A 23,422-nucleotide genomic window follows, 5' to 3' on the forward strand; every position below is an offset into this window, starting at 1 on the left:
TCATCACTTTAGTGGAAACGGACATTTCCGTAATGGTGGACAGTTCTTATATAATCAGTTTAGGAAGATAAGGAGATAAAGATGCTGATAAGATACTTGGTTCAGGGAAAAACATGTCGAGCTAGTGCATGAAAATTGATTGTGTGTACAGGTAGTTGATAAGCTGGGCAACAGTGTGGTGTAGTGAAGAAAGAAAAGGGACTAGTTAAAACAGACAACACAACGCAGTATTCAGAGAGTGGGGGATAACATGGTGTTGAACAAACACAGGAAAGTTTGGCATTTAAGAGTAACTTCTGAGTGAAAAACAACATATTGAGAAGATCTGACGGAAGAGTAGAATGAATACTGGTACGTGTGGGAGAAACAGCACAGTTTAGAAGAGTGAACAAGGAGTGAAATAAAAATAATTTTTACAGGGATGCACTTGGCCAAGCTTGGCCAGTGGTACAAAAATTAGAAGTTGTTTATACATCCCTGTGAAGACCTGAGTGATGGATTCTGATGAGAAGGTAAGAGAGAGACAGGGAGAGTTGAGGGCTGCATACTTTGTGGGAAACAATATGAGACCATGGACGATAAATTTTGGTGTACGAGGGCTGTCACTAGTCACACGTAAAATTTATAACGGACATCATTTGTGGCGGAGCAAGGGGGGGGGGGTTACATACCTTGCTCTATGAATTAAACAAAAATAAGCTAATCTAGGCAAGATGAGCAGCAGAAAGTTGTTGCACTCCATCCTCACCGGTCCTGTTCATATTAATTATTGCTAACCACTTTCTTTCTCACTACCCGTACAGTTCAGGAGTCCAAGTATCTTATTCTTTTATTGACTGCTGTACTGTCAATAATATAATATATTTACTATGTTTTGTAACCTCATTACTTTCATACACCCATCTTCACCTTCTATTGTGTGTTGTTTATCATAATACAGAATATTTTTTAAGTGTTAGCTTTCTTGACTGTTGTTTATTATAACGCATTTATGTTTTTAAATAACTTTTGTCGGCCCCATAGTCTGGCACCTTAAAACCTCTCATCACTGTGTTGTTACCATATATGATATTTATCTTTCATAGAAACTTTATTGGCCCACTGCTTTATTTTTTATCATATTTATTACTATGGACTATTATTTAAAATAAGTTTTGTGTACCTTAAAACTTTGTTGTGTTATATCTTCATCAATTCTTGTTACAGATTTCATAGGTACAGTGCCTAAGGCTTTACACAGCCATGGTGAGGGCTGCTAGGCATAATACTGGTTGTGAAAGTATTGTATCTTCAAAGTACAGTATATTAACTTTATTTATTAATACTGTATATGTGTTTGTTTGCGATTACTCGTATGCCGGTGAATGGGGATGGGTGCCATATACTGTATGGTGTATGGGTCCCCCTTGAGAATAAGCTCTCTTCTCCCCCCCACAGCTTCCTATATAGCATATTATAGCCTGGTGCCTGGTTTGGGAGACTCCAGTACATGCTGTATAGCTGCAGGTTGAATACCTGGGGTTCTCAGGAACTTTATCAGTGTTGATGGGAATTAATTTGAAAATTGGTGGACCTTCATGTCACAACCCAAGACCTTCAGTGAAAGAGGGTCTGGGAGATTAAATGTTACCACAACTCTAGAAGAAAACAACAACAGTACAGTAGTGTACAGTAAATCACACCCAGAGGTTTTAAGCCTATTGCTGAGAAAGTTTTTTATGCCAAGAAAGCAAGAAACAAGTACAGTGACCCACTTTTAAATACCTAATAAATTAACACAAGCTGAAGGGAACTTCCCTAACCACTGACAGTCGTGCACAACACCATACAGAAAACACAATTGCCTTCCTTAATTCACTGTATGGATAACTAAAAGGTTATAATTTCATACTCCATATGTTTAAGATAGTTGTACTGTACTACTAGCTACTATACATTTAAACAATATTTATAATTTGTTAAGGAAAACATGAAATGGAGTAAAAATGCTGTACTGTATTAATGAAGCAATTAAATATAGAAGCATTAATACAGCTAAAAATGAATAAGTTTGTATAATTATATTTATGAATTATATCTCATGCATTATATATAGGTAACATCATACTTGAGAGGTATAGTAGTAGTGAACTGTAAAGAGGAGTAATAATGAAATAATAAAGAAACAATATTGTCATGGCTGAACATACTGTGCAGCTCTAACCCCCAGCAACACTGCACCTTGTACTGTACAGTTGTACCCCACTTAACGCGGTCAATTGAACCCAGAGGGTCCCGCGTTAAGTGAAAACCGCGTTAAGTGAATAACAGAACATATGGGATTAATTCCAATAGAACCCAGCCCGACCCCCAAACTCCACTTTTTGACGACAAATAACTATGTTGTAGTAAAAATTCTATCTTAACTTTATGGTGGCATGAAAAACAAGTAATATAGAAGAGGTTAGGTTAGGAAAGATAAAGGTTAACATAGGAAAAATAAAGAATAGGTTAAAAAACGAAAATTTTTGAGGAACACTCACGGTAGTAGAAGAGATGGGTCGGCATACGGGGATGGAGGCTGGTTCCGAGGCAGAGGGCAGATTACTGCCCCTCAGGTGAATCACCATTACTAGGTGAATCAATATCACTGTCACTTACAGTTGTCATGGCTTCCCTGACAAATCCCTCAAAATCAACTTCACTATCACTATCACTGGCTTGGGCTGGCTGTGGTGGGTTGCGGGCGAAGAACTCGGTTATGCTTTGCTGACGGCTGGCTTTGATGTTGTCATGATACACCGTGATGTACGGCTCCATAGCCTGCACCAGTCGGGTATGGAAGACGTCATGGCGTTCATCGTCAGTGTCGCGAGATCAACTTGGCGTCTTCCTTTCTCCAAATCTTGAACAATTTGGTACTTCACCTCGTAGCTTAATGAACGTCGTGTCTTCTTTGGTTTAGTGCCGCTGGGTCCAGGTAAGGAAAGGTTTCTCTCTGGGGGTGGTGGTCCGGCGGAAGCCATTTTACGGAACAATGGATGCGCGTTAACCCGGCGTGGCCTTGAGGGATGAAACTGCCGCGGCTAGGTCAAGCGTCGTCTCTCCTCCCTCCCTCCCTCCCCGGGGTAGTCACGTCATAATACTTTAAGCCAATTACAGCTAGCAGCAGAGGGGGGTAGGGCTGCATGGCCAATCACAGTCCGAGACGTCATATGACGTCAGTGATAACGCAACAAAGACACACACTGCGCAACCTTACCGCGCCGCTTACCCAAGCGGAGGGAGGAGGAGGGAGAGGCAGGCAGGCAGGCGGGCGGGTGGGTGGCGCGTGGGCAAAATCTAAAAATAGCATCCGAGCCGGACACTCACCGCGTATATGTGGAAAAAACCCGCGTTAAGTGAAAGTTCAGCTTTGGCAAGGCACCGCGTATATGCGAAAACGCGTTAAGTGAAAGCGCGTTAAGCGGGGTAAAACTGTATATACTGTACAGGCAGACCTCTTATAGCAGCTAAGATACATTCCTGAGGAGTGGCCCCAAAGCAATTAACCCAGCAAAACATTTCATCATAACACAGTGCTTCTAGAGACGCCTTCCTCAGTGTCAATTCTTACCCTAGTAATGTTACACGACGGCCTCCTGGCTTATTTCCAGTCAACTGTACAGTATGAATGACTGCCTCTGTTACACACCATACTTGCTGGAATATTAGGTATTAAACCTTGTGTACATACTGTACTTTTATAACATAGCATTATAAGAGCTGGTTGTTGTGTGTTCATCTCATAGCAAGAGTTTGTTTACATTTACTGTACATACACTACCCAGCTGAGATTGAATAGTGAGTTGGTACACAACCTAACTCTTCACCTAAACTACAAGGTGAGTATCTCCACTCACAATGTGATAGGTGTATGCCTGAGGAGGGTGTCTGGTACAAGGCTTTTCAGAGAATTGAATCTGCTGTTGAATCTGCTATGATTATGGATGACATTTCAGAAAACTTTAAATTTGGATGACAGTTCAGATGTCCAGTACACAGTTTATCCTAACTTGAGAGTTAGTTAGATCAGCAAATAATGTTCTCTTAACGTGCAGCTTTTATATAAATGTGAAGTACAGTACAATACTGTATATGTCTGTGTTTATAGGACCAAATACAATGTATCATTTTTGTATAAGTGCGGATAGATTCTTACAAGTACAGTTGTGTATTATTTGTTGTGTAATGTACCACACACATTTTAGATAAAGTATACACAGTACCATAGTTAAGTCAAGCCTAATAAAGCCTTCATAAGCCTCTTTCCATTAGTGGCTTAAGTCAGGCTGGGGTCTTAACCATAAAACACCATGACTAAGAGAATATTAATTGAGTTAAAAGAGTCAGATTAAAATGGTGGAGCAAACTTATGAGTTTAGTGGAATTTGAAACACTTCATATAAAATTTATGAGTTTGAATAATGGAACTTTAATACTACTACAAATAGGAACGAACTTCTCATGAATGCACTTAATTAGAATGTGTTTAATTTGAACATGCAGTATTGGCACTAATAACAGGATATGCTGGATGAAGAATTAGATGAATAAAATTTGATAATGAAAATCTAGTTTGTTAAAAAGTCGACTCATAGAATTTTAAGTGAATTAACTCATACAAGGGAGATTAGATAGTGTTTATACATGGTGAGGTGAATCAAGTCAGTGCGGTCTTATCAATGCCAGATAAGGTAGAGCTCACCAATGCCCCGGACGACACTCTCAACATGTCTCAGGTTGCAAGGTTAAGTTTAAGCATTAATTGATCAAAAGTAAAAATTCTATAATGGGTCAGACTTTAAGAAATCGTTTTTTTTAATACTGTGATAATTTTAAAGGGGAATATTTATTGAATGAATTTGATATTGTGAATCTTAACTCCCTGGTGAGAAGCCGTTGAGTTTTGGCTTAGTTTGAATCGATATCTTGTGTGTCTTTAACTTACTTCACAACCATACATGATCACCTGAATGCCCTTGAGCTTATTTCACTGGAAGATTAACCACCCTAATGCTACTACTGGGGGAGGGGTTAAGTTTGGTTAGTGTTAGAGCGGTTTATCTTCTGATATTGGGGGGCGGGTAATCTCTTAGGTGATCCCCAAGTCAAACATATTTTATAGGTAAGAAAACAGCCTTTATATCCCCTTTGCTTACCCTTTTATGTGTAGATCAAGAAGTCTACTTGATAGAAAGGGTAGAGAGGCGAGGGGTATGTATCTCTCAGTGCTCCCTTCTCCACGTTCTCCTAGCTGATAGGTAACTAGGAGATAAACCTTGAACATTAACCCCACATTAACTACGCATTAACCCTCTATTTATTCCTCAGTTGACCAATAATTATAATAGCTGAAATAGTCATTGTCCTAAAGCCATTTTGCTGGAAGTTATGGAGCCACGAATTCTGTCTCACTTGTATGGACTTTTTGCTCTTGGGATCTTGGCAACGGTTGGTGAATTGATGTTTATTGTATTGTGAACATCTGTCTGTCTCTCTGCCACCACTATCTCCCTCTTCCTCTCTCTCTCTACCAAATCTTATCTCTGTCTGTTTCTTTACCACTATTATCACTCTCATTACCACCACTCTCTCTCTCTCTCTCTCTCTCTCTCTCTCAATATTATCTCCTTTTGTCTCTCTCTCTACCACCAGTATATCTCTGTGTCTCTCTACCACCACATCACGACCCACAGGAATACCTCGACTGCCCGATATGCCTGGAGCAATACGACGAGGGACTCAGGACGCCCAAAATGATGCCTTGTCTCCACACCTTCTGCGCCTCCTGTCTAGTCGAGCTCATCTCTCCCTCCACCTCCCAGCAGAAATCAAATGTCATCCCCTCCAGTGAGATCTACAATCTTGTAAGTCTTCTAGGAGATTGTTAATAAGTTGGGATGAGTTAGGTGGAGGTGTTGGGATGAGTTAGGTGGAGGTGTTGGGATGAGTTAGGTGGGGGTGTTGGATGAGTTAGGTGGAGGTGTTGGGATGAGTTAGGTGGAGGTGTTGGGATGAGTTAGGTGGAGGTGTTGGGATGAGTTAGGTGGAGGTGTTGGGATGAGTTAGGTGGGGGTGTTGGGATGAGTTAGGTGGAGGTGTTGGGATGAGTTAGGTGGAGGTGTTGGGATGAGTTATTGAGGTAATTATCTAAGATATATAATCAGAGATCGCCTAAGAAAACATCTCTTGTATATCAGTTAATTAGTATCATTCTGTTAGATGTGGGAATATAATGTGCAGTACAAAGACCAGCACAGGTATACAATGTAAATCGACAGTAAAAGTATAAAAAACAATGTATGTGGACAGTATACAAACAATGTACACTAGCTAACAAAAGTCCTGTTACCTCACCTGTCTCTTCTTGAACCCTGAAATTCAGAGACCTCACATGACACTTTTTTCCTTCCTTATGCTTCTTCTTATATCCCTTTATCTTCCTCTTTTCTTACCATATCTGTGTCCCTCCTACCATCTCTCTCTCCTTCTCTCTCTCTTTCCCTCTCTCTCACTGCCACTCTCACGCTCAAAGGCTCCGGCACCAGCAGCAGGAACAAGACCAACTAACCCCATCCGAGGTCTGTACAGTCTCCTAGGCAGAGGGTCGACCCAGGTCCTCAGCTCCCAGGAACACGATAACCACGTCTACGATGACCCCACTCCCCAGCAAGAGGTGAGGAAGGGCTGTACATCTAATGGGTCCCAATTTTCATAGACTCGAGCATAACTTATCCGAAGCTAAGCTAACCTAACTTAACCTATCCTAACATAAAGTAACATAGCCTAACTTAACGTAACCTGTCCTAACATGACATATCATAACCTATCCTAACATAACATAACCTAATCTAACCTAACCTTGTGTAACCTCTCTTTTAGGACTGATGCCCATTAGGGTGAAGGTATATTTGGTCTGGCCTTAGGAGTTTATTAACACTGGCGCCCATTAGCACTGGGCTCCACTTCTAATGATTAGTTAGGTTTTGTTTGAACTTATTTGAGCAGGGACCCTTTCAGACCTGTAACTTAGATGTATGAAATGTGGGACCACAGTCCTTGTGGTGACGACTTGGGGAAGTACCATAGGTGAGAAGTCCCCCCAGGAAGGGCTGTAGACACACCCAACTGTTCACTCTGTGGTACTACTTTTTAATACAGAGTGACAATGACTCTCCTCTCTCAGCAGGATGTTCCCAGCAGCAACAGCTCCAAGTATGACCAAAGACGCCACAGCAATGTCAGCGCCATCACCAACACGCTACAGAACAACAGGGCTCATCCCACCCTGAGACGCATGTCAGGTCACGGTCCCTCCACCACCCTCACACGCCACCCATGCGACCCCCTGCCTTGCACGCCCACTGTCCCCACGACCCGTCCTCTGTCCTTCCCCACGCCTATTCCCCGGCATGCCCCAACGCCTCCTCCCCTGCCCTCACCCACCTCCCCTCCTGCCCTCCCTGCCCGAAACTCTGGCCAGGGGGGTCCACCTGCCCCAGAGAGACCCCAGAAGAAACCGAATATTCCTCCTCTTAAGCCCAAACCAGCTGTGATTGACCAGAAGGAGCCCAAGATTCCCAGGAACGAGGTGGTTCAGTGTCCTCTCTGTCGCACCCTCATCAACACCTCTCAACTGCAGACCAACAGGTGAGCTCTCCCCCCATTATTTACTATGTCAAGTTTTGGTAATCTTTGTAAAATTCTTCCTCTTTGTCCTTTATTCTTTTTCTCCGTCTCTCTTTGTCAATCTTTCTGAATTCATCTTCTCTCTCCTGTTCTCTTTTTTCTTCATGTTTCTCTCTCTCTCTCAAATTAATTTCTCTATCCTTACTTTCCCCAGGTACGTCGTGGCTCACCTAAGAGACTTGGCCCGTCTCGAAATATTAAGGAAGCCTGAAAAACAAAGTGAACTGCTCGCCACCACCAAGCCACCCAACAAGGCCGTCCCACCATCCATCGCCCCTGACTTAAAAGTCGAAGAGTTTTGGTGTATAACTTGTGATGTTCCTGCCCGGGATCACTGTACCTCACACGAACTCTCACCTATACAACAGGTGAGTTACAGGTGGACTCCTATAGCACAGGTAATGTCATAAGTAAAGCCACAAGTCACAGATGAGGATACAGGTGCTTCTGGCTTCAGCAGTGAGATTAGAACTTTAGACGTAGAGTAATGAAGATTATTTAAACTTTTTATATGTACTACTGTATTATGAATTATGCAAACATATTTATAAGAAGCTGAAGTTTCTTTTCTTGATTAAATTGTTGTTGTTGAGACTCTGACCTCATGGTTACAGTGGGTGGAGACTCTGGGAGTATCTCTGGCAGAGCTACAGAGAAGGGTAGAGCGACGCATCAACACATACTCCAGTTACCTCGACAGTACTGACGAAGATGTCAAGGTCGTCTTCACAAGCCTCAATAAAGCCTCCAGGTGGGTTCAGAGCCTCAACAGAGGCTTTGATTGGTTTTTAAGTGTGTTCAGAGCTTCAACAAAACCTCCAGTGTATCAAATTAGATCAAAGAACATTAACAAAACCTCTGTATGGATTTAAAATTTACCATCCTTAAAATGCTTTCTAAAGAACAAAATACAGGTATACGGTATAATTTTATTTTAAGCCATGTTCCAATTGGCCAAATCTCCGTCTCTTGATTGGTGTATTTCTAGTTATTTTAATTTTAGTTCCTGTCCTCACTCATCTTCTCTACATATTTACTTGTGTTATGCGGAACATAAGGTGTTGTAACTTTCAGACACCTGTGGAAGTCACGGCAGGAGGTGCAGGAGGTGAAGGACCAGCTGTGTGATGGAGCTGATGAACCTGCCAACAATGACCCTAGACAACGAGCTATTGCACTCTCACACAGGGTAAGTGGCGCAGATCTCTCTTCTCTTCTCTTCTCTCTCACAGATCACCTGAAGATCAATCAACCTAACCTCATCTTATACCCTCAAAAGTATCATTAAGTTGGTAAATCTTTTGGTGCAATAAGCTGGGGGGAAGGAGCTAATCTTAAGGTGATTTTAATACTTTCCTTGATTTAACACTGAACTATATATCCAGATATCTTATTACTTTATCAGAAATATGATATCATGTAACAGATTACTTAAGATTCTTTTAAAAAACATTCATACTCATAAAAAAAATCACTTGTCAAGATAAAGAGCTTATAATATTAGTTTTGAATGACTTGGATAAAGAGATTCTTAATACAGGGACACTGTGAACTAGCAAGTTGTGTTTACTGTTGCAGATGACATCATTGCGTGCCTTGGAGGAGCAAGTAGGCATTATGGAGATGGGAGCGGAGAGCAACGAAGTGTACATCTACCGGCAAAACAACAAACTGTACGTGAGCACCTGCCAGCCCGACCGGACCATCATCATTACCATCAATCAGGGAATGTCTCAGGTCTAGTTTGTAATGTGTCTCGACTTCTCTTAGTTACGAGACACACTCACAGCCTACGTTCTTTGTAATGTTGTCACTAACCATGTCATCGTAACATCTTATTCTGTCACCACTATCATCATTTAGATCCAGTGTATGTCCAGTATTTATTGTGGGGTACGAGATGTTTGGTTCTCACTCAGGATGGGATGGAGAAAGGAAACTCACAATGTGCTCTCTGTATACATGTTGTATTGGATGTACAATGCAGCTTGGTGCTGGGAAGGCAGCATGGTTACAAGCGTGATGTAGAGAGCTGGTTGGTGAGGATGCTCAGAGGAGGACAGCTTGTGGGTCGCCATGCTCGCCGGCGGGAGCGAGGACCGCCAGGCAGGAGGAGGAGGTGTTGCTGGCTGGTTGGTGTAGGTAGAAAAAGGGTGGTCACCACGAGGTCAGGTCTTAAAGAGCAGAGGGTAGGCGTGGCTTAATGGTTGACCTCCGTCATGTAAGGCGGCGCTGGTTGACCTAGACCACGAGGCATACACTGGGGAATTCGCGGGTCGGCTACTCAGCGACAAACAGCGTTTGTAGGGGAGAAATCCACTGCATTATCAACAGTGTGTAACAGACCGCCAATCACCCAGGGTAACAGGTCGATCAGTGGCAAAGAGAATTAGGGGATATAGATGGAATGATAATGCAGCCAGTTGTTTGGTGGGAGGAGAGAGGGGGTGTCAACAGGTAGCTTCTCCCTGCCCCTCGACCCCAGCCTCCCTCCACACCTCTCACCTTCATTATCTCTTGTTTGTAAATGTGATTTTTCTTTCTTTAGTTCAATCTTCATCGCCGTCGTCTTCTCCACTCATTATTTTTATTTCTTTTGTAGTTTTTATTGTTGTTTTTGTTATTATTGTGATATTCTTTTCTTTCTTTTATCATATTATTTATCTTTGTAGAGAGAGAGAGAGCAACTTCAGCAATGTTCATAAACAAATGTATTAAATTGCCTATAATGTTGATGTTCATTTTTCCAGTGTTTGAAGTTAATAAATGGGTAAAAAAGAAGCTTAATATGATCAATATTAACATGTGATAATGTGGTTTTGAAAATTGCATAAAAAACATTGACCTTGACCTGTGACCCCCAGAGGTATTGCAATACATGTATCTCTAAATTATGATACAGTAATGACGTCTACCACGTTTCATGTCAATCCATCAAGAGTAAGATTACCTGAGTTGACAAGTTCTGGGGATAACACACACACACACACTGATGATACAGTAATGCCCTTGGTCACGGTGAGGTGAAAATTAGATATGAATATCATTATGGGGATCAGATTAATGAAGAACTAACAGTCTTCACGAGCTGCTGAAATATCTTTATGTTGACATGGATTATAACTTGCCAATGTGGCTATCAAAATGTTTAACCTAATGGCCACTCATTTGAGGTGGCCATGCTGAGGTAAGGAGGCCCACTGTTTTTGATAGTCTTGTCTAGGGCTACTCCCAAGCCCAGTGCTGTTCCTGCTTCCACAGCTTGAGCTGGTAGACTATTCCTTAGGTCTACCACCCTTTGTGTGAAGAAGTATTTCCTTAAATTCGTCCTGCATGACACCTTGGTGAGTTTGAAGTTACAGTATGTCCCTTTGTGTTGTGGTGCCTGACATCATGACAAAAATAGCCTGGGTTTATGTTTACCATCTCTCTCAAGATTTTAATAGTCTGAGATCCGCCCTATTGTGTCTCGTCTGAATAGGTGTCAGTACTAAGGTCCTCAGGAGGGAAGGTTTCCATGCCTGTACAGTATAAATGATAGTTAACAATATATTTAATTATATTTTACGATTTCAAAGTTCATGTTGTAATTTAAAGAGTTTACTGAGTGGTTATATGTTAGAGTGTTTTACTGAATGTTGATATGATTAGGAAATAAATTTATGTTTCTGTTTCCTGAATAATGTTTACTAATTGAAGTCACAGTTGATGGAAATGTTATACAGTGCATAATGTATAGAGTCCACTGACTATAAACATAAGCATCAAAGTGCCTTGTAAACACAAACATCAAAACTGTAAACACAAACATCAAGGGACTCTGTAAACACAAACATCAAGGGACTCTGTAAACACAAACATCAAGGGACTCTGTAAACACAAACATCAAGGGACTCTGTAAACACAAACATCAAGGGACTCTGTAAACACAAACATCAAGGGACTCTGTAAACACAGACATCAAGGTACTCTGTAAACACAAACATCAAGGGACTCTGTAAACACAAACATCAAGGGACTCTGGAAACACAAACATCAAGGGACTCTGTAAACACAAACATCAAGGGACTCTGTAAACACAAACATCAAGGGACTCTGTAAACACAAACATCAAGGCACTCTGTAAACACCAACATCAAGGGACTCTGTAAACACAAACACCAAGGGACTCTGTAAACACCAACATCAAGGGACTCTGTAAACACAAACATCAAGGGACTCTGTAAACACAAACATCAAGGGACTCTGTAAACACAAACATCAAGGGACTCTGTAAACACAAACATCAAGGGACTCTATAAACATTTTGTCATTATACTTGAAAATAAGGTTCAGATAACATGAGTGCTGTTTGTGAGTAGAAACTGTATATTTAGTTATTTAATCAGAGTTTAGATATGTCCTTGTACATGGTCCAAAATATATATTACTAAAAAATCATTTGTTTTATATCCGAAAACAACAATTATCTTGAGTTAGTAAGTAAGTTAGCAAATTGGTTGGCAAATAAGTAAGCAAGTAAGTATTCAAATAAGAAAGTAAGCAAGTAACTCAGTATTTTCTCTTCTCTGTAAATCTTAATAGTTCATAGGAATTTTGCCTCAACATTTCGGTTGTATTTTGTTTATAAATTGGTGATTGTGGGTGATTGTCTGTCTGGTATTAAAGAAACAATAAAATTACGAAAATGAGAGACAATTAGTTAGAATAGACATCAACCAATAAGTTATATACTCATTGTGGAATATTAAGTTCATTTTAGATAAAGGTGAACTGCATATACGTCTGTTAACCTCTAAGTTTTGTTAGTTTTTTACAAGTGGTCAAGGTCAACTAAATAACTTGTCTGGTCACTGGATCACCTGTTTTAGCCCATGAGGAATGTTGCTTCTCCACACCACTACAGAACACTATGTAAAGTTTTTCTGGCTCGGCTTGATTTATGATCATAACTAATGTAGACTTTGAATTTAGAACTTTTTTTTTATTTCTGTTGGTATTTTCTTAATCATGGACACTTCTTTGTTTTGGTGGGGTCTTGTTAAACTATTATAAATATGTAGAGTGATGATGAACAAATATCTATATGTCTATCCACTGTATCTACCTTTTCATGTATTGAGTAATTTATTTTGTAATTGTTTCTGACCATAAAGTAGGACCTGTTGCCTAGTATAACATCAGGGTACCAGTTTGTTGTGACTCTGACCAGTCTTTAATTTTTATGAGGGTCGTTTGTGTACTAAAGCTGAAATGTATACTTAACTATACTAACATTTACACATTTTATTTACATTATGTGAATTATAATTAATGGTAAGAATTTCTGGGATTAAAGTCAGTGTAAATTTATATTCTTGGTGAAATTAACTACTGGTGTTTGTTTACATGCTGGGTGTTTACTTTCAAGTGCCAACTGGACAATTTTTTTGTACAAGACGTGGAGGAGACTTTCTTCAGCTCCGTAGTCTTGTTTTAGTGCCATATATAATGTTAATGCCAAGAAGAACAGGTGTATTAAGGAGATAAGTAAAGAATTAAGTTAATGAAGCAAGTTTTAATGTATCCAGGTCACCAACTTGTGTGTGTATTGTTAGGAGTCAGCTGCCGCCACTTGTCCCTCCATCATACAAGATGAGTTCTGCTTTTAAGTCTCTCCTGATCCACGGCCGACAGAGCTCTCCTGTTATCATTGGTCTCTGTATTGGCATAGCCCTCAGTCTTATCCGAACACCATTTATTGATGATGATTGTCCTAGGTCCCTGAGCCCTGAGATACAGACTAATGAACGACTGGGTAAGCTGAGAGACCTGAGGAGTAATGGACTGACAACCGAGGAAGACTATGAACCTCGTCTCGTACTGGATAGTTTTAATAAGGAAGAAACCTCAAAATCTACGAAGGCCGAGAAATTACTGCGACCTCGATACTACACCACCGAATTAGGTATACGGGATAAACTCCTCGTGGCCGTTATATCAACAGAGGAAAGCATCGGTACCTTCGGCATTGCCATGAACAAGACCCTAAACCACCACGTCGATAAAATAATATTCTTCATAGACGGCATCGGCACTAAGAAATTTGGGCTAGACATTCCAATTGTTGGGTTCAAAGATGAGAAGCCGCTCATCAAAGTCTTCAGAATGCTCACTTACTTACACGAAAATTATCTGAACGAGTTTGATTACTTCTTCATAGTGTCGGATCGGACGTACGTTCACGGCAGGAAGTTACACAAGATGGTGAAGAGGATCAGCATCAGTGAGAACGTATATATGGGGATGCTGATGGACAACCCTGAATCACTCTATTGTTCCATTGGTAAGCTGTAATTTCACATTGTTCCATTGGTAAGCTGTAATTTAAACATTGTTCCATTGGTAAGTTGTAAATTCACATTGTTCCATTGGTAAGCTGTAATTTAAACATTGTTCCATTGGTAAGTTGTAAATTCACATTGTTCCATTGGTAAGCTGTAATTTAAACATTTTTCCATTGGTAAGTTGTAAATTAACATTGTAACCAAGATCAGCATAACAAGTACACAAAAACATTATACACTATGTGGGATAATGAACCAAGACCCATAACTCATTCATACTTACTAGCTGGTAGTTTGGGCAGACCTTTATCCTTGCCTGTAAGATTAAAAGACGCAGTTATGAATAATTATACCTATGAAGGGAGTCTCTTATAGTAAAAAATTTAGGAAATTATAAATTGTGTTATATCTCACTTGGTATTCTGGTATTTCATAGTATTTTATTGAGTAGTGATATATTTTTTTCCTTCCAGACGCTGGCATTGTTCTCAGTCACTCTGTCATGCAGGCGGTGGGTGCAAAGTTAAGCTGGTGTACCCGTAACACCTATTCTGAAGCTGACACTGACAACCTTGGTCGATGTATCCTCCACGCAACAGACAAGCCTTGTGTGTCTAGTTTACAGGTATTTATTTATTGTTATCTACATTTGGGAATCTAATGCATAGCTCCTTTGTTTCCCTGGGGTTACATTACAGGTGATTAAAGAGTACGGATATGCTGAAACAAACGTGAGGTGTTATAAGTCAGTGTGAAGATTGAGGAGTCACTTTGTAAACTGTGTTGTAAGTTGAGGATATGAAGAAGTGTATTTAAAGTAGTTCTGTTGGTTACCTCAGCCTCTTATTGTCACTTTATGTCCTCATCTTGTACATTAAAATGAGAGGAACTTGGGATAATAACTTGATAGAAATATTGGTAAAATTGAAGTTGTATAGAGGGTCTAGTCATATAGGGTGAGAAATACTCATACGGGAGGACAAGTGTGGAAAGTCTTCAAACTTCTTGCAAACATTCCATATTAATTAACTTAGGAATTAAATAAAGTTAAAAAATAAGGATAAATATGTTAAAAGAAAGGTCAGGGCATTATGAGATATTTTTCTATTACATTTCATAACTTTATTTTGTTTACTGAGTTGTGGTTCCTTTACCCAGGGTCAACAGTACATCAGTTATAGGCTGAGGGAAGATGTTGAGGTTGTGTCGCACCTGCAGCTGATAGGTGGAAGTTCTCTTGTGAGGGAAGCTGTGACAGTCTCCAACGTGCCAGAAGCCAATGATCTCTTTGCCCTTCACATGTTTTATCTTCAAGTAAGACCTTAACACAGGGGTAGTTCATAAACATGTGACCAGATTACAGAGCTGACTCTACCTGGTTAAGCTCCTCATGATGTGTGCACAGGAACATAATTTTAGAATATGTCTCTTCTTATGATCAAGGTATGGGGCAACTATTGAATTTATTACATATTTTATTGAACAGGATGATGTGAAACATGTCAACAAGAGTATTCAGGAGTTTATAAAGGAAATACAGACTGCAAAGCCAAATGCACCAGTCATAAAGAGAGAAGACACGTGGCCCATTGGATCAGCGCCAGCACACCACCCTACCACCAGGTGATTAATTGTGGAGAATAATGTTATCAGTGAGTCTGTAGCTCAGTGGTAGAACGTTTACTTCACCCACACAAGGTCGGGGGTTTAATACCTGGAGGAGATGGAGGACTAGGCCCCTGCTGTGTATTTTAAGCATATGGAAAAATACATCTAGTAAGGTAGTTAGAGAGAGTGACAGTGAAGGAGGGCAGAGTCTGTGTTGTTCTGGCCACCCAGTACAATAACAATAATCTTGTAAATATTATTAGTCTTTTTTGATGTTATGTTTTTATAATATTTATGTTGACATTGTATTAGTTTATTGTATTATTGATAAGAATTGAACTTTGTTGCCATAATACATGTACTGTACCTGTAGTAATAATGTAGCCTTCTCCCCTGCAATATTTTAAAGATTTTTGGGGAATACCAATATGACTATTAGCTGAGTACAGTATGTTTTGTCTCTATACCATGTATAGTAATGTTGGTTATTTATCTAAAATTGATGCCAGCTCAGAGCAACCCAGGTATATGTGCAGCCAGGCTTTTTAGGGTACAATATCCCCAGTAAGCCCCAGATCATGGCATCTGGTAGTAATCTGAAGATAACTCATTTCCTTGTGACTGTCATTACTCACAGTGAGAGATTAGAGGTCGTGGTTTGCTCTAAGACTTAGTAGTATGATGAAATATGACTCAACAGTTGATTTTTTTCCACTGTGTCACCAACTTTGAGTAAGAAAGACAGCTGTCTAACTCCTCATCTAATTTAGGATAAGATAATTACACATTTGATTCAAATTAAGAGGAAGTATTTATTTTACAGATTTGACGTTATTTGCTGGGACACTTTTAATGCAACACATATATTTCTTCCTGATGATTACCAAAATGCAAAGCCAATTATTGGGGCAGACAAACTAGACATTATGGTAAGAAAATGATTGTGATATTTGTAACTACTAATATATAAACCTTCATAACTTAGTACAAAGAACACATTATAGGTAATTTTAACATGTACAATACAGTACACAGTAAGGCAGACCTCATGTATCTTACACACTTTAATTCTTAATGTAAGTTAACCTGGTAACTGGTCAACTGGGTCCCACCTCTAATAGACCACAGTCCTATTGGTTGTAAATCCTAATTGGTTCCAATCCTGTTAGTTAGGTTTGGTGGTGGTCGATTAGAAAGGACCCATTTGACCAGTTCCTTCTTCACCGAGCCAATATTCAGAACTCAGGAAATATTTCAGCTAGACAGGGTGAGTATCTGGTATTTCAGAAAGTTTACTGTGTTGGCTCCTACACAGATCAGGTAAGAATATGAATGTGGAATCTTGTGAATAGACCGGTAGATTCAGTAACAGTGGGTAAATGACAACAAGCGGAGGGAGGATGTGTGGTTATTCTTGACTCAGGCAAACTTGTATTATAAAGGTGATACTGTACTAGTTAGGTCTGATGTCTATTGGGAGTTTTGTCACAGGAAAAAGAGTTGGTTCTCCCCCTTGCTGAGGATTCTTTAGCCACATGGAGGAGTGAGAGATATTGACTATAGGCCACTTGTGAGATTATTGATTACATTCCACTACAGTTTCTATCCCTGTTTTTAATTACAGTATATTTGTATTTTATGTGTACCCTCTGAGAAAATTCTTATTCTTAATCTTATCACATGTTTTTCTTTTAATATAAACAAGGTACATATTATGTATTACTGTAATGTTAAACCTTTTGTGAAATATACTTACTACACTTATTCCTTAGGGCTGAGCTCTTATTTTTTTTAAACTCAGTTAAGATATAAGAAATTTAACCTATTAATTTTTCCTATGGATTATTATTATTTACAGAGTGTCGTTAATGCCAGCATATCTCACATGCACATCAAAACAAAGGGGAATTTAGAGTACCGAGGAATAGAGTACGGGCATAGACGTTTAGATCCTACCAGAGGCGTCGACTATATCCTGTCTTTAATCTTCCGTGATAATACATCTGGCCAGACAGTCACCAGGAAGTAAGTATCTGTATATTATGTGGTCTTGACATTTTGAATCAAACTAAAATATATAATTTACCAACTGTTAGGAGGACTGAAACTTTTGTAAACAGTGACATTGAAGATGATTAGAATGATGTCCTCTTAATGTTAGCATCAATAGCATAGTACTGTACCACAAATAATTCACTAATGATTTTAATTCCAGATGTTAGACAACTTGTAGAAATAACTTATATTTACCACAGTTTGCTTCTTCCTGTCAGAGTGATTTATTTATTTTTTTATTAATTCTTGTTTATGAGATACAATTAATATTCATCTAACTTAAATATTTGTTAGAATCAGCACAGGTTTTTGTTTAATTTTATGTGAGAGTTTTTATTTAGCTTATCTGTCTGGTGAGGGAGTTGGTGTGTCTTGGTGTTTATGCAGGTTTCCAAGTTTCTCAGTTTTGACACTTTTCCAGACTTGAGGCGTGTAGGTCACTCACCGAGCCTGAAATCATACCTATGCCTTATGTCACCGAGAACAACCGCATCACTCTAGTGCTTCCTATCATTCAAGCTGAGATGGTAGAGGCAGTTGAGTTTGTTAAAAGGTAAGAAGAATTACAATATACCATGACGACTAGCAAATATATCCTTATCAGCTTTGTGTTAAGTTTGACTGAAAATAAAAACTAAAATGTGTTGTACTAATATTACCCAACCATCTAACATCTACTTTATTCAGTACTGTGGTGGTTGTGATTTCAATTGAACTATAAATATTTCAAACTCAGAGTGTCGAGTGGAATTTGAAAGCCTCAGAGATTTTTCTAAATAAGATGTGAAGTGCCCGGTAGTTGTAGGAAGTATTGAGAGAAGGTGAGCGCACTGGAGTGAGGAGGTCTCTGTGTGAGTACAGTAATGTGGTACAGTATAGGTGGAGAGATTTGCTGGTTTAGTTGTATAGTACTGTACGGTATCTGTAGTTTATTGAATTGGATGGAAAGCAAATATGTGGGTGGATAGATGAACGTAGAGAATATTTTAAGAAAAAGTCTGTGTTGTCTATATGTTCAGTACTTCTCATTGTATAACATGGTGTTGGATGGTTTGGATGGATAGATAGGGCGCTAATGTTTGATTCTCGGTGTATGAAGCATGAGGAGTGAATCGAGGGAAAAACATAGTTGTTTTGACATAGTAGAACCTCAATGGCAGGTGAGGGGAGAGTATTTTTTGCTCACCATTTTAAGTCACCTGTGCTATAGTGGGAATTGGCATGCAAAAGTCAGATAAAGAAAACTTAGTAAATAATATATCTTTTAATACTAGTGTGATTTCCAGCTTCTGTGTGTAGAAACATTACTAATATCTAACTCAGATAAGTCTTACTGCTGTAGTTTAATGGTTTGGCGTTGAAGTATAGAGTTTTTTTTTTTTACCTGTAAATCAGATATGAAGCTGAGTGTATGGTGAGTGGGGAGCACACATTCCTCCTTCTTGCTCTCCTCTACCAACCTGGAGTCTCATCAGAGGGAGATGATGCAGATGTGTTCAAGGTAATCAGCTCACTTTCTCAAATAGGACCTTAGCAGAAGGATGTGTAGTGTTGGCAGTTATGATAAAAGGGAATGAATTAACAGTATTGATATTCTGAGCTGGATAATAACAAACACACAGTTGGGTAAAAGAGAGGTAGAGTTTTAGATTTAAAAACTTTATTCAGGAATATAAGGATTATTATGTATTAGGTTTAAAATACTGTTCAGTTCTAGTAATTCACGTGGGATTATGGGGCTATGTATTGATGCTTTAACCTGTAAATTAATTTAAAATTATTTAAAAATGACTTTGGTTTGCCTCAGAGCTATAAGTTCTATCAGCAATGACCCTTGCACTAATGATTTTGCTTTTGTAACTTACACTGTGCATTGGACATCTCATTTATTGTACAGTATTTACTATGACAAGTTTGTGGAATTAACCCCAGGGGCCCCAGGAACTCTGTTGAAATCTTCTGTTGTAAAAAAATTTCAGCCACTGAAAGACTTGGCACTGAAGTACACCAGAGAGCACCATGATGCTGGCTCCAAGGTGGGGTGGGTCTCTATCCACACCGTCAGTCACCGGCCTTCAGAATTTGCTTTGGTTGACTTGGTGGTGAAGAAGTTGCAGGAAGACACACTGGTACTGGTGACAAAACATTCATCTCACATCAGCAATGATTTTTTGAACCGTGTCAGGATGAACACCATCTTGAATTGGCAGGTAAGTTACTGCAAGACTCTTAAGTTGTATTTATGAATACTGTAAGTCAGAAGAATAATGTTCTGAAGTAAGATATTTATATTTTAACAATGTATGTGTGTGCATATGTGTATATAACTTTGCTTTGTGAGTGGATGATATTAACAAAGGAACATAAGCCATTGATGACCTCCCCCAGGTGTTCTCTGCTGTACCGTTCACGCAGTATCACCCTGAAGGTGTACCTGACCAGGAAGCATATCGCAAGCTGGAGGTCAGCAAAAATGTTGGCCATTTTGACAATTACAATTTTGACCACATAAGTTTCTATGTTGGTGATTATACTGCAGGTAAGTGTGTCCTCTTACTGGTGCCTATTATTAGATGATTCTGTGTTATTCACCCATATCTTCCTGTGTTTGTAAAAGTTTATATAATATACTGACAATAGATGGAATTGTAGATGGAATTAAAACTTATAAAACGACATGAAAAGGATGTTATCCAGTGTGACATTACCAGACATGGCAGGTTTCCAGACTTCAGTTTCCTCCTGTAATAACACTGGAAAATGAAGATCATAACAAAGTAACAAAGAACAGAGCAACCACCTGATTGACTAGTTAGCTGATATGCGGTTAAATGATAAATCAATTATTAAGGTACTGTAGCTGTAGTTCTATAAGCCAGGTGAGTGTCAGCCATTGGTGAGGATAATTTAATAAAAAATATACAATTTATAATATGATAAATTTTTTCCCATACAGTTGGCACATGTGAGGTTATACAGGTATTGTACTGTATTTCAGTTTGTTTAAACATGAGTTGATCATATGTGAACTTACAGTAGGTTAATATATTACACCATGACAGGTTTGGGGTATTAAACCCCTCTGTTACCATCACTGGAAGACAGTTAACAGTCTCCTTGATTCCTTTGGTAATATGAACACTAATATATTATACTGTATATAGTAATACTGTGTCTTCTTAAATTGGTATTACATTATAGTTCACAGTCTTCTTCCCTCCTTTAAATAATAATGTTTTTAAGAATATGTGGATATTTCATCACTACAAACCTTTCTTACATTACCATCACCTGAGGAGTTTATATAAATGAATTAAGGTATACATTAGAAAAGCCTTCATCCAACAGTGGATAAATAAAGTGTGGAGATTTAATATGCTATAATACTGTATGTAATTATACTGTGTATCCCTTCAGCAAGGAAGTCAGTAGCCGAGACCATTCCCATCATAAAGAATGTAAAGGACCTCAAACGAGATCAACCAGAAGAATATGACTATGGCATTTATGGACTGTTCCTTCGGGCCTCCAATCTCCACGTCTTACGCGCTGCGGAGCCGAGCCTCAAGCTGGTGTATCAGAATATTGAATGTAATGAGAAGACAAAGACTCAGAGTGAGAGACACAAATACTTCTGTTCCTTACAAGAAGGATATTCATTTGGATTGAGAACCCAACTGAGTAAACTTGTGCTTGATTACATAGAACAAGGAAAGGGAAAACTGCGAGAGTAGGTAACGTTTTATTTCATCTATTATAATTTTAGTCTGCCTTTTATAAATGACTCCAGACATACAGAAAGATGTCCCATGAAAATCATTCTTCATCCACAGTTGCCATACCTTGATAGTTCCAGGTCATTTGGGCGTCAGTCCTAATAGGCCCCGACCTAACCTTACTTACTCATTAGGATTGGTAGCCAGTAAGACTGAAGTCCATAAAGACTTGAATCTATTAGGACTGGATCTCAATTTAGTTAGGTTAATGAATTGGGACCATTTGACTAATAACTTTGCCACATTCCTCCCTACCAGTACTCCTCTCACAGACATAAGGGGCTTGTTGTGTTCCTTGTTGCCATAATGTACCAGTAGCTCTCTGTTGTTGATTCCTAGTGTATGTTCCCAAATATTTAAAGTCATGCAATGCTGTGTTAGTAATTAGAGGTTTCTTTCTTTTTACAAAACAGATGTCTTCCAGGAAAGTTTTATTTATCTCTGAAATATGCATAAAGAAACCTATTTAACCATAGACTTTCTTATGGGGAAATTTTAGCCTCTAGACATGATATAACTGCACTGAAAGATGCATCAAACTTCCCATTTTATATTAATTAAATTTAATGCCTATATACAGAGGAAAAAAAAAAGACTCCTACTCCCCCCAGTGGTGTCATTTACTTGAAACCTTTTGGTGATTATAATAAATACAAACAGATTTATCATTTTTATCCTTATAAAATCACCAATAGTTAGTACAGGCAGCTATATAAAGTGCCATGAGTATTTGTAAGTAGAGTAAACTTTCTTGATAAAGTTCAGTATCTTTCAGACACTAAGTGACTTCAGTACTGTAATGAAATAAAATAAGGTAAATACTAAATTATATTTCATCTTTACTTACCAGAGGTGATGGTAATCTCTACTTTAAAAAAAGAATATGAAACCGTTGAAAGCAGACTGTGCAGTGCATGGAATGAAATGGACTCTTTTTTCTTCTACAAATCAAATTGTTTGTCTCGAATATACTGCATTACATACCGGTATAAAGTTTTGTAAAAAGTGGGATAACTGTACATATATTTAGTGTATTGTTTTTAAAGCTGTGTTATCTCATAAACACTACCACTTCAAGGCTTCACCACTCTACAAAACCCACACCCAGCCCATGGAATCTACAGTTACCATACAACTGTTTTGCCAGAGTATAAGTATGAATCTAACTTGACCATAAACTGCGATACTCCTTAGCTGTGGATACCATGAGTTGTATGTGACATTTTATGGGCTGTTCGTAGAGTAGAAATGACTTGAAAACATCGTGTCTATGTTGTGGGTTCTGATTATGTGTTGGTAGCTGTAAAATCAATACTGTATATGCAGAAAAAAACATATTTTAGTATTTTGTTTAAACTTATGTGCTTGTCAGTATAATATTGCTTTAGTATCTAGTCAGGCTTAGTCAGGAACACACTACAGAGGGATCGGTGTGACGTGTAGGAAACTGCCTCGAATAGTTGATTTGATTGTTTGTCCTGTGAAACTTAATAATAAATTATTTTTGAAGTACTGTTTGTGTATAAGTTCATACCCTGGTCATTGTAGGTTATATTTGTTTTCTATTGTAATATATGGTAAACTGGTGTGTAAACAATAGACTTTTCCTCATGGTAAACAAGTGTGTAAACAATAGACTTTTCCTAATGGTAAACAAGTGTGTAAACAATAGACTTTTCCTAATGGTAAACAATAGACTTTTCCTAATGGTAAACAAGTGTGTAAACAATAGACTTTTCCTAATGGTAAACAAGTGTGTAAACAATAGACTTTTCCTCATGGTAAACAAGTGTGTAAACAATAGACTTTTCCTAATGGTAAACTGGTGTGTAAACAATAGACTTTTCCTCATGGTAAACAAGTGTGTAAACAATAGACTTTTCCTAATGGTAAACAATAGACTTTTCCTCATGGTAAACAAGTGTGTAAACAATAGACTTACACTAC

At 38.7% G+C, this 23,422-nt stretch overlaps 2 protein-coding genes across 3 annotated transcripts; both read left to right on the top strand.

The window, feature by feature from the left end:
- Window positions 1-91: 91 nt before the first annotated feature.
- On the top strand, window positions 92-9,640 carry LOC121869655 (translation initiation factor IF-2-like). Of its 2 annotated transcripts, none has more exons than XM_042371185.1 (8): window positions 92-512; window positions 5,718-5,888; window positions 6,557-6,697; window positions 7,208-7,671; window positions 7,865-8,078; window positions 8,325-8,461; window positions 8,785-8,899; window positions 9,289-9,640. In XM_042371185.1, the coding sequence occupies exons 1-8, from the start codon at window positions 495-497 to the stop codon at window positions 9,451-9,453; spliced, it is 1,425 nt and encodes a 474-aa protein (XP_042227119.1). In that variant the 5' UTR covers window positions 92-494; the 3' UTR covers window positions 9,454-9,640. The 2 variants fall into 2 exon arrangements, with proteins under 2 accessions (XP_042227119.1, XP_042227120.1); XM_042371186.1 differs by having other exon boundaries at window positions 7,211-7,671.
- A 3,320-nt stretch (window positions 9,641-12,960) lies between these two features.
- On the top strand, window positions 12,961-22,988 carry LOC121869656 (chondroitin sulfate synthase 2-like). Its single transcript, XM_042371187.1, has 11 exons — window positions 12,961-14,035; window positions 14,510-14,661; window positions 15,195-15,350; window positions 15,523-15,659; window positions 16,468-16,573; window positions 17,503-17,669; window positions 18,121-18,252; window positions 19,095-19,200; window positions 19,679-19,909; window positions 20,088-20,238; window positions 21,117-22,988. The coding sequence occupies exons 1-11, from the start codon at window positions 13,345-13,347 to the stop codon at window positions 21,431-21,433; spliced, it is 2,346 nt and encodes a 781-aa protein (XP_042227121.1). The 5' UTR covers window positions 12,961-13,344; the 3' UTR covers window positions 21,434-22,988.
- The last annotated feature ends 434 nt before the right edge of the window (window positions 22,989-23,422 follow it).

The sequence above is a fragment of the Homarus americanus genome, unplaced genomic scaffold (genome assembly GCF_018991925.1).
Source record: "Homarus americanus isolate GMGI-L3 unplaced genomic scaffold, GMGI_Hamer_2.0 scaffold23578, whole genome shotgun sequence".
Classification (NCBI taxonomy): Eukaryota; Metazoa; Arthropoda; class Malacostraca; order Decapoda; family Nephropidae; genus Homarus; species Homarus americanus.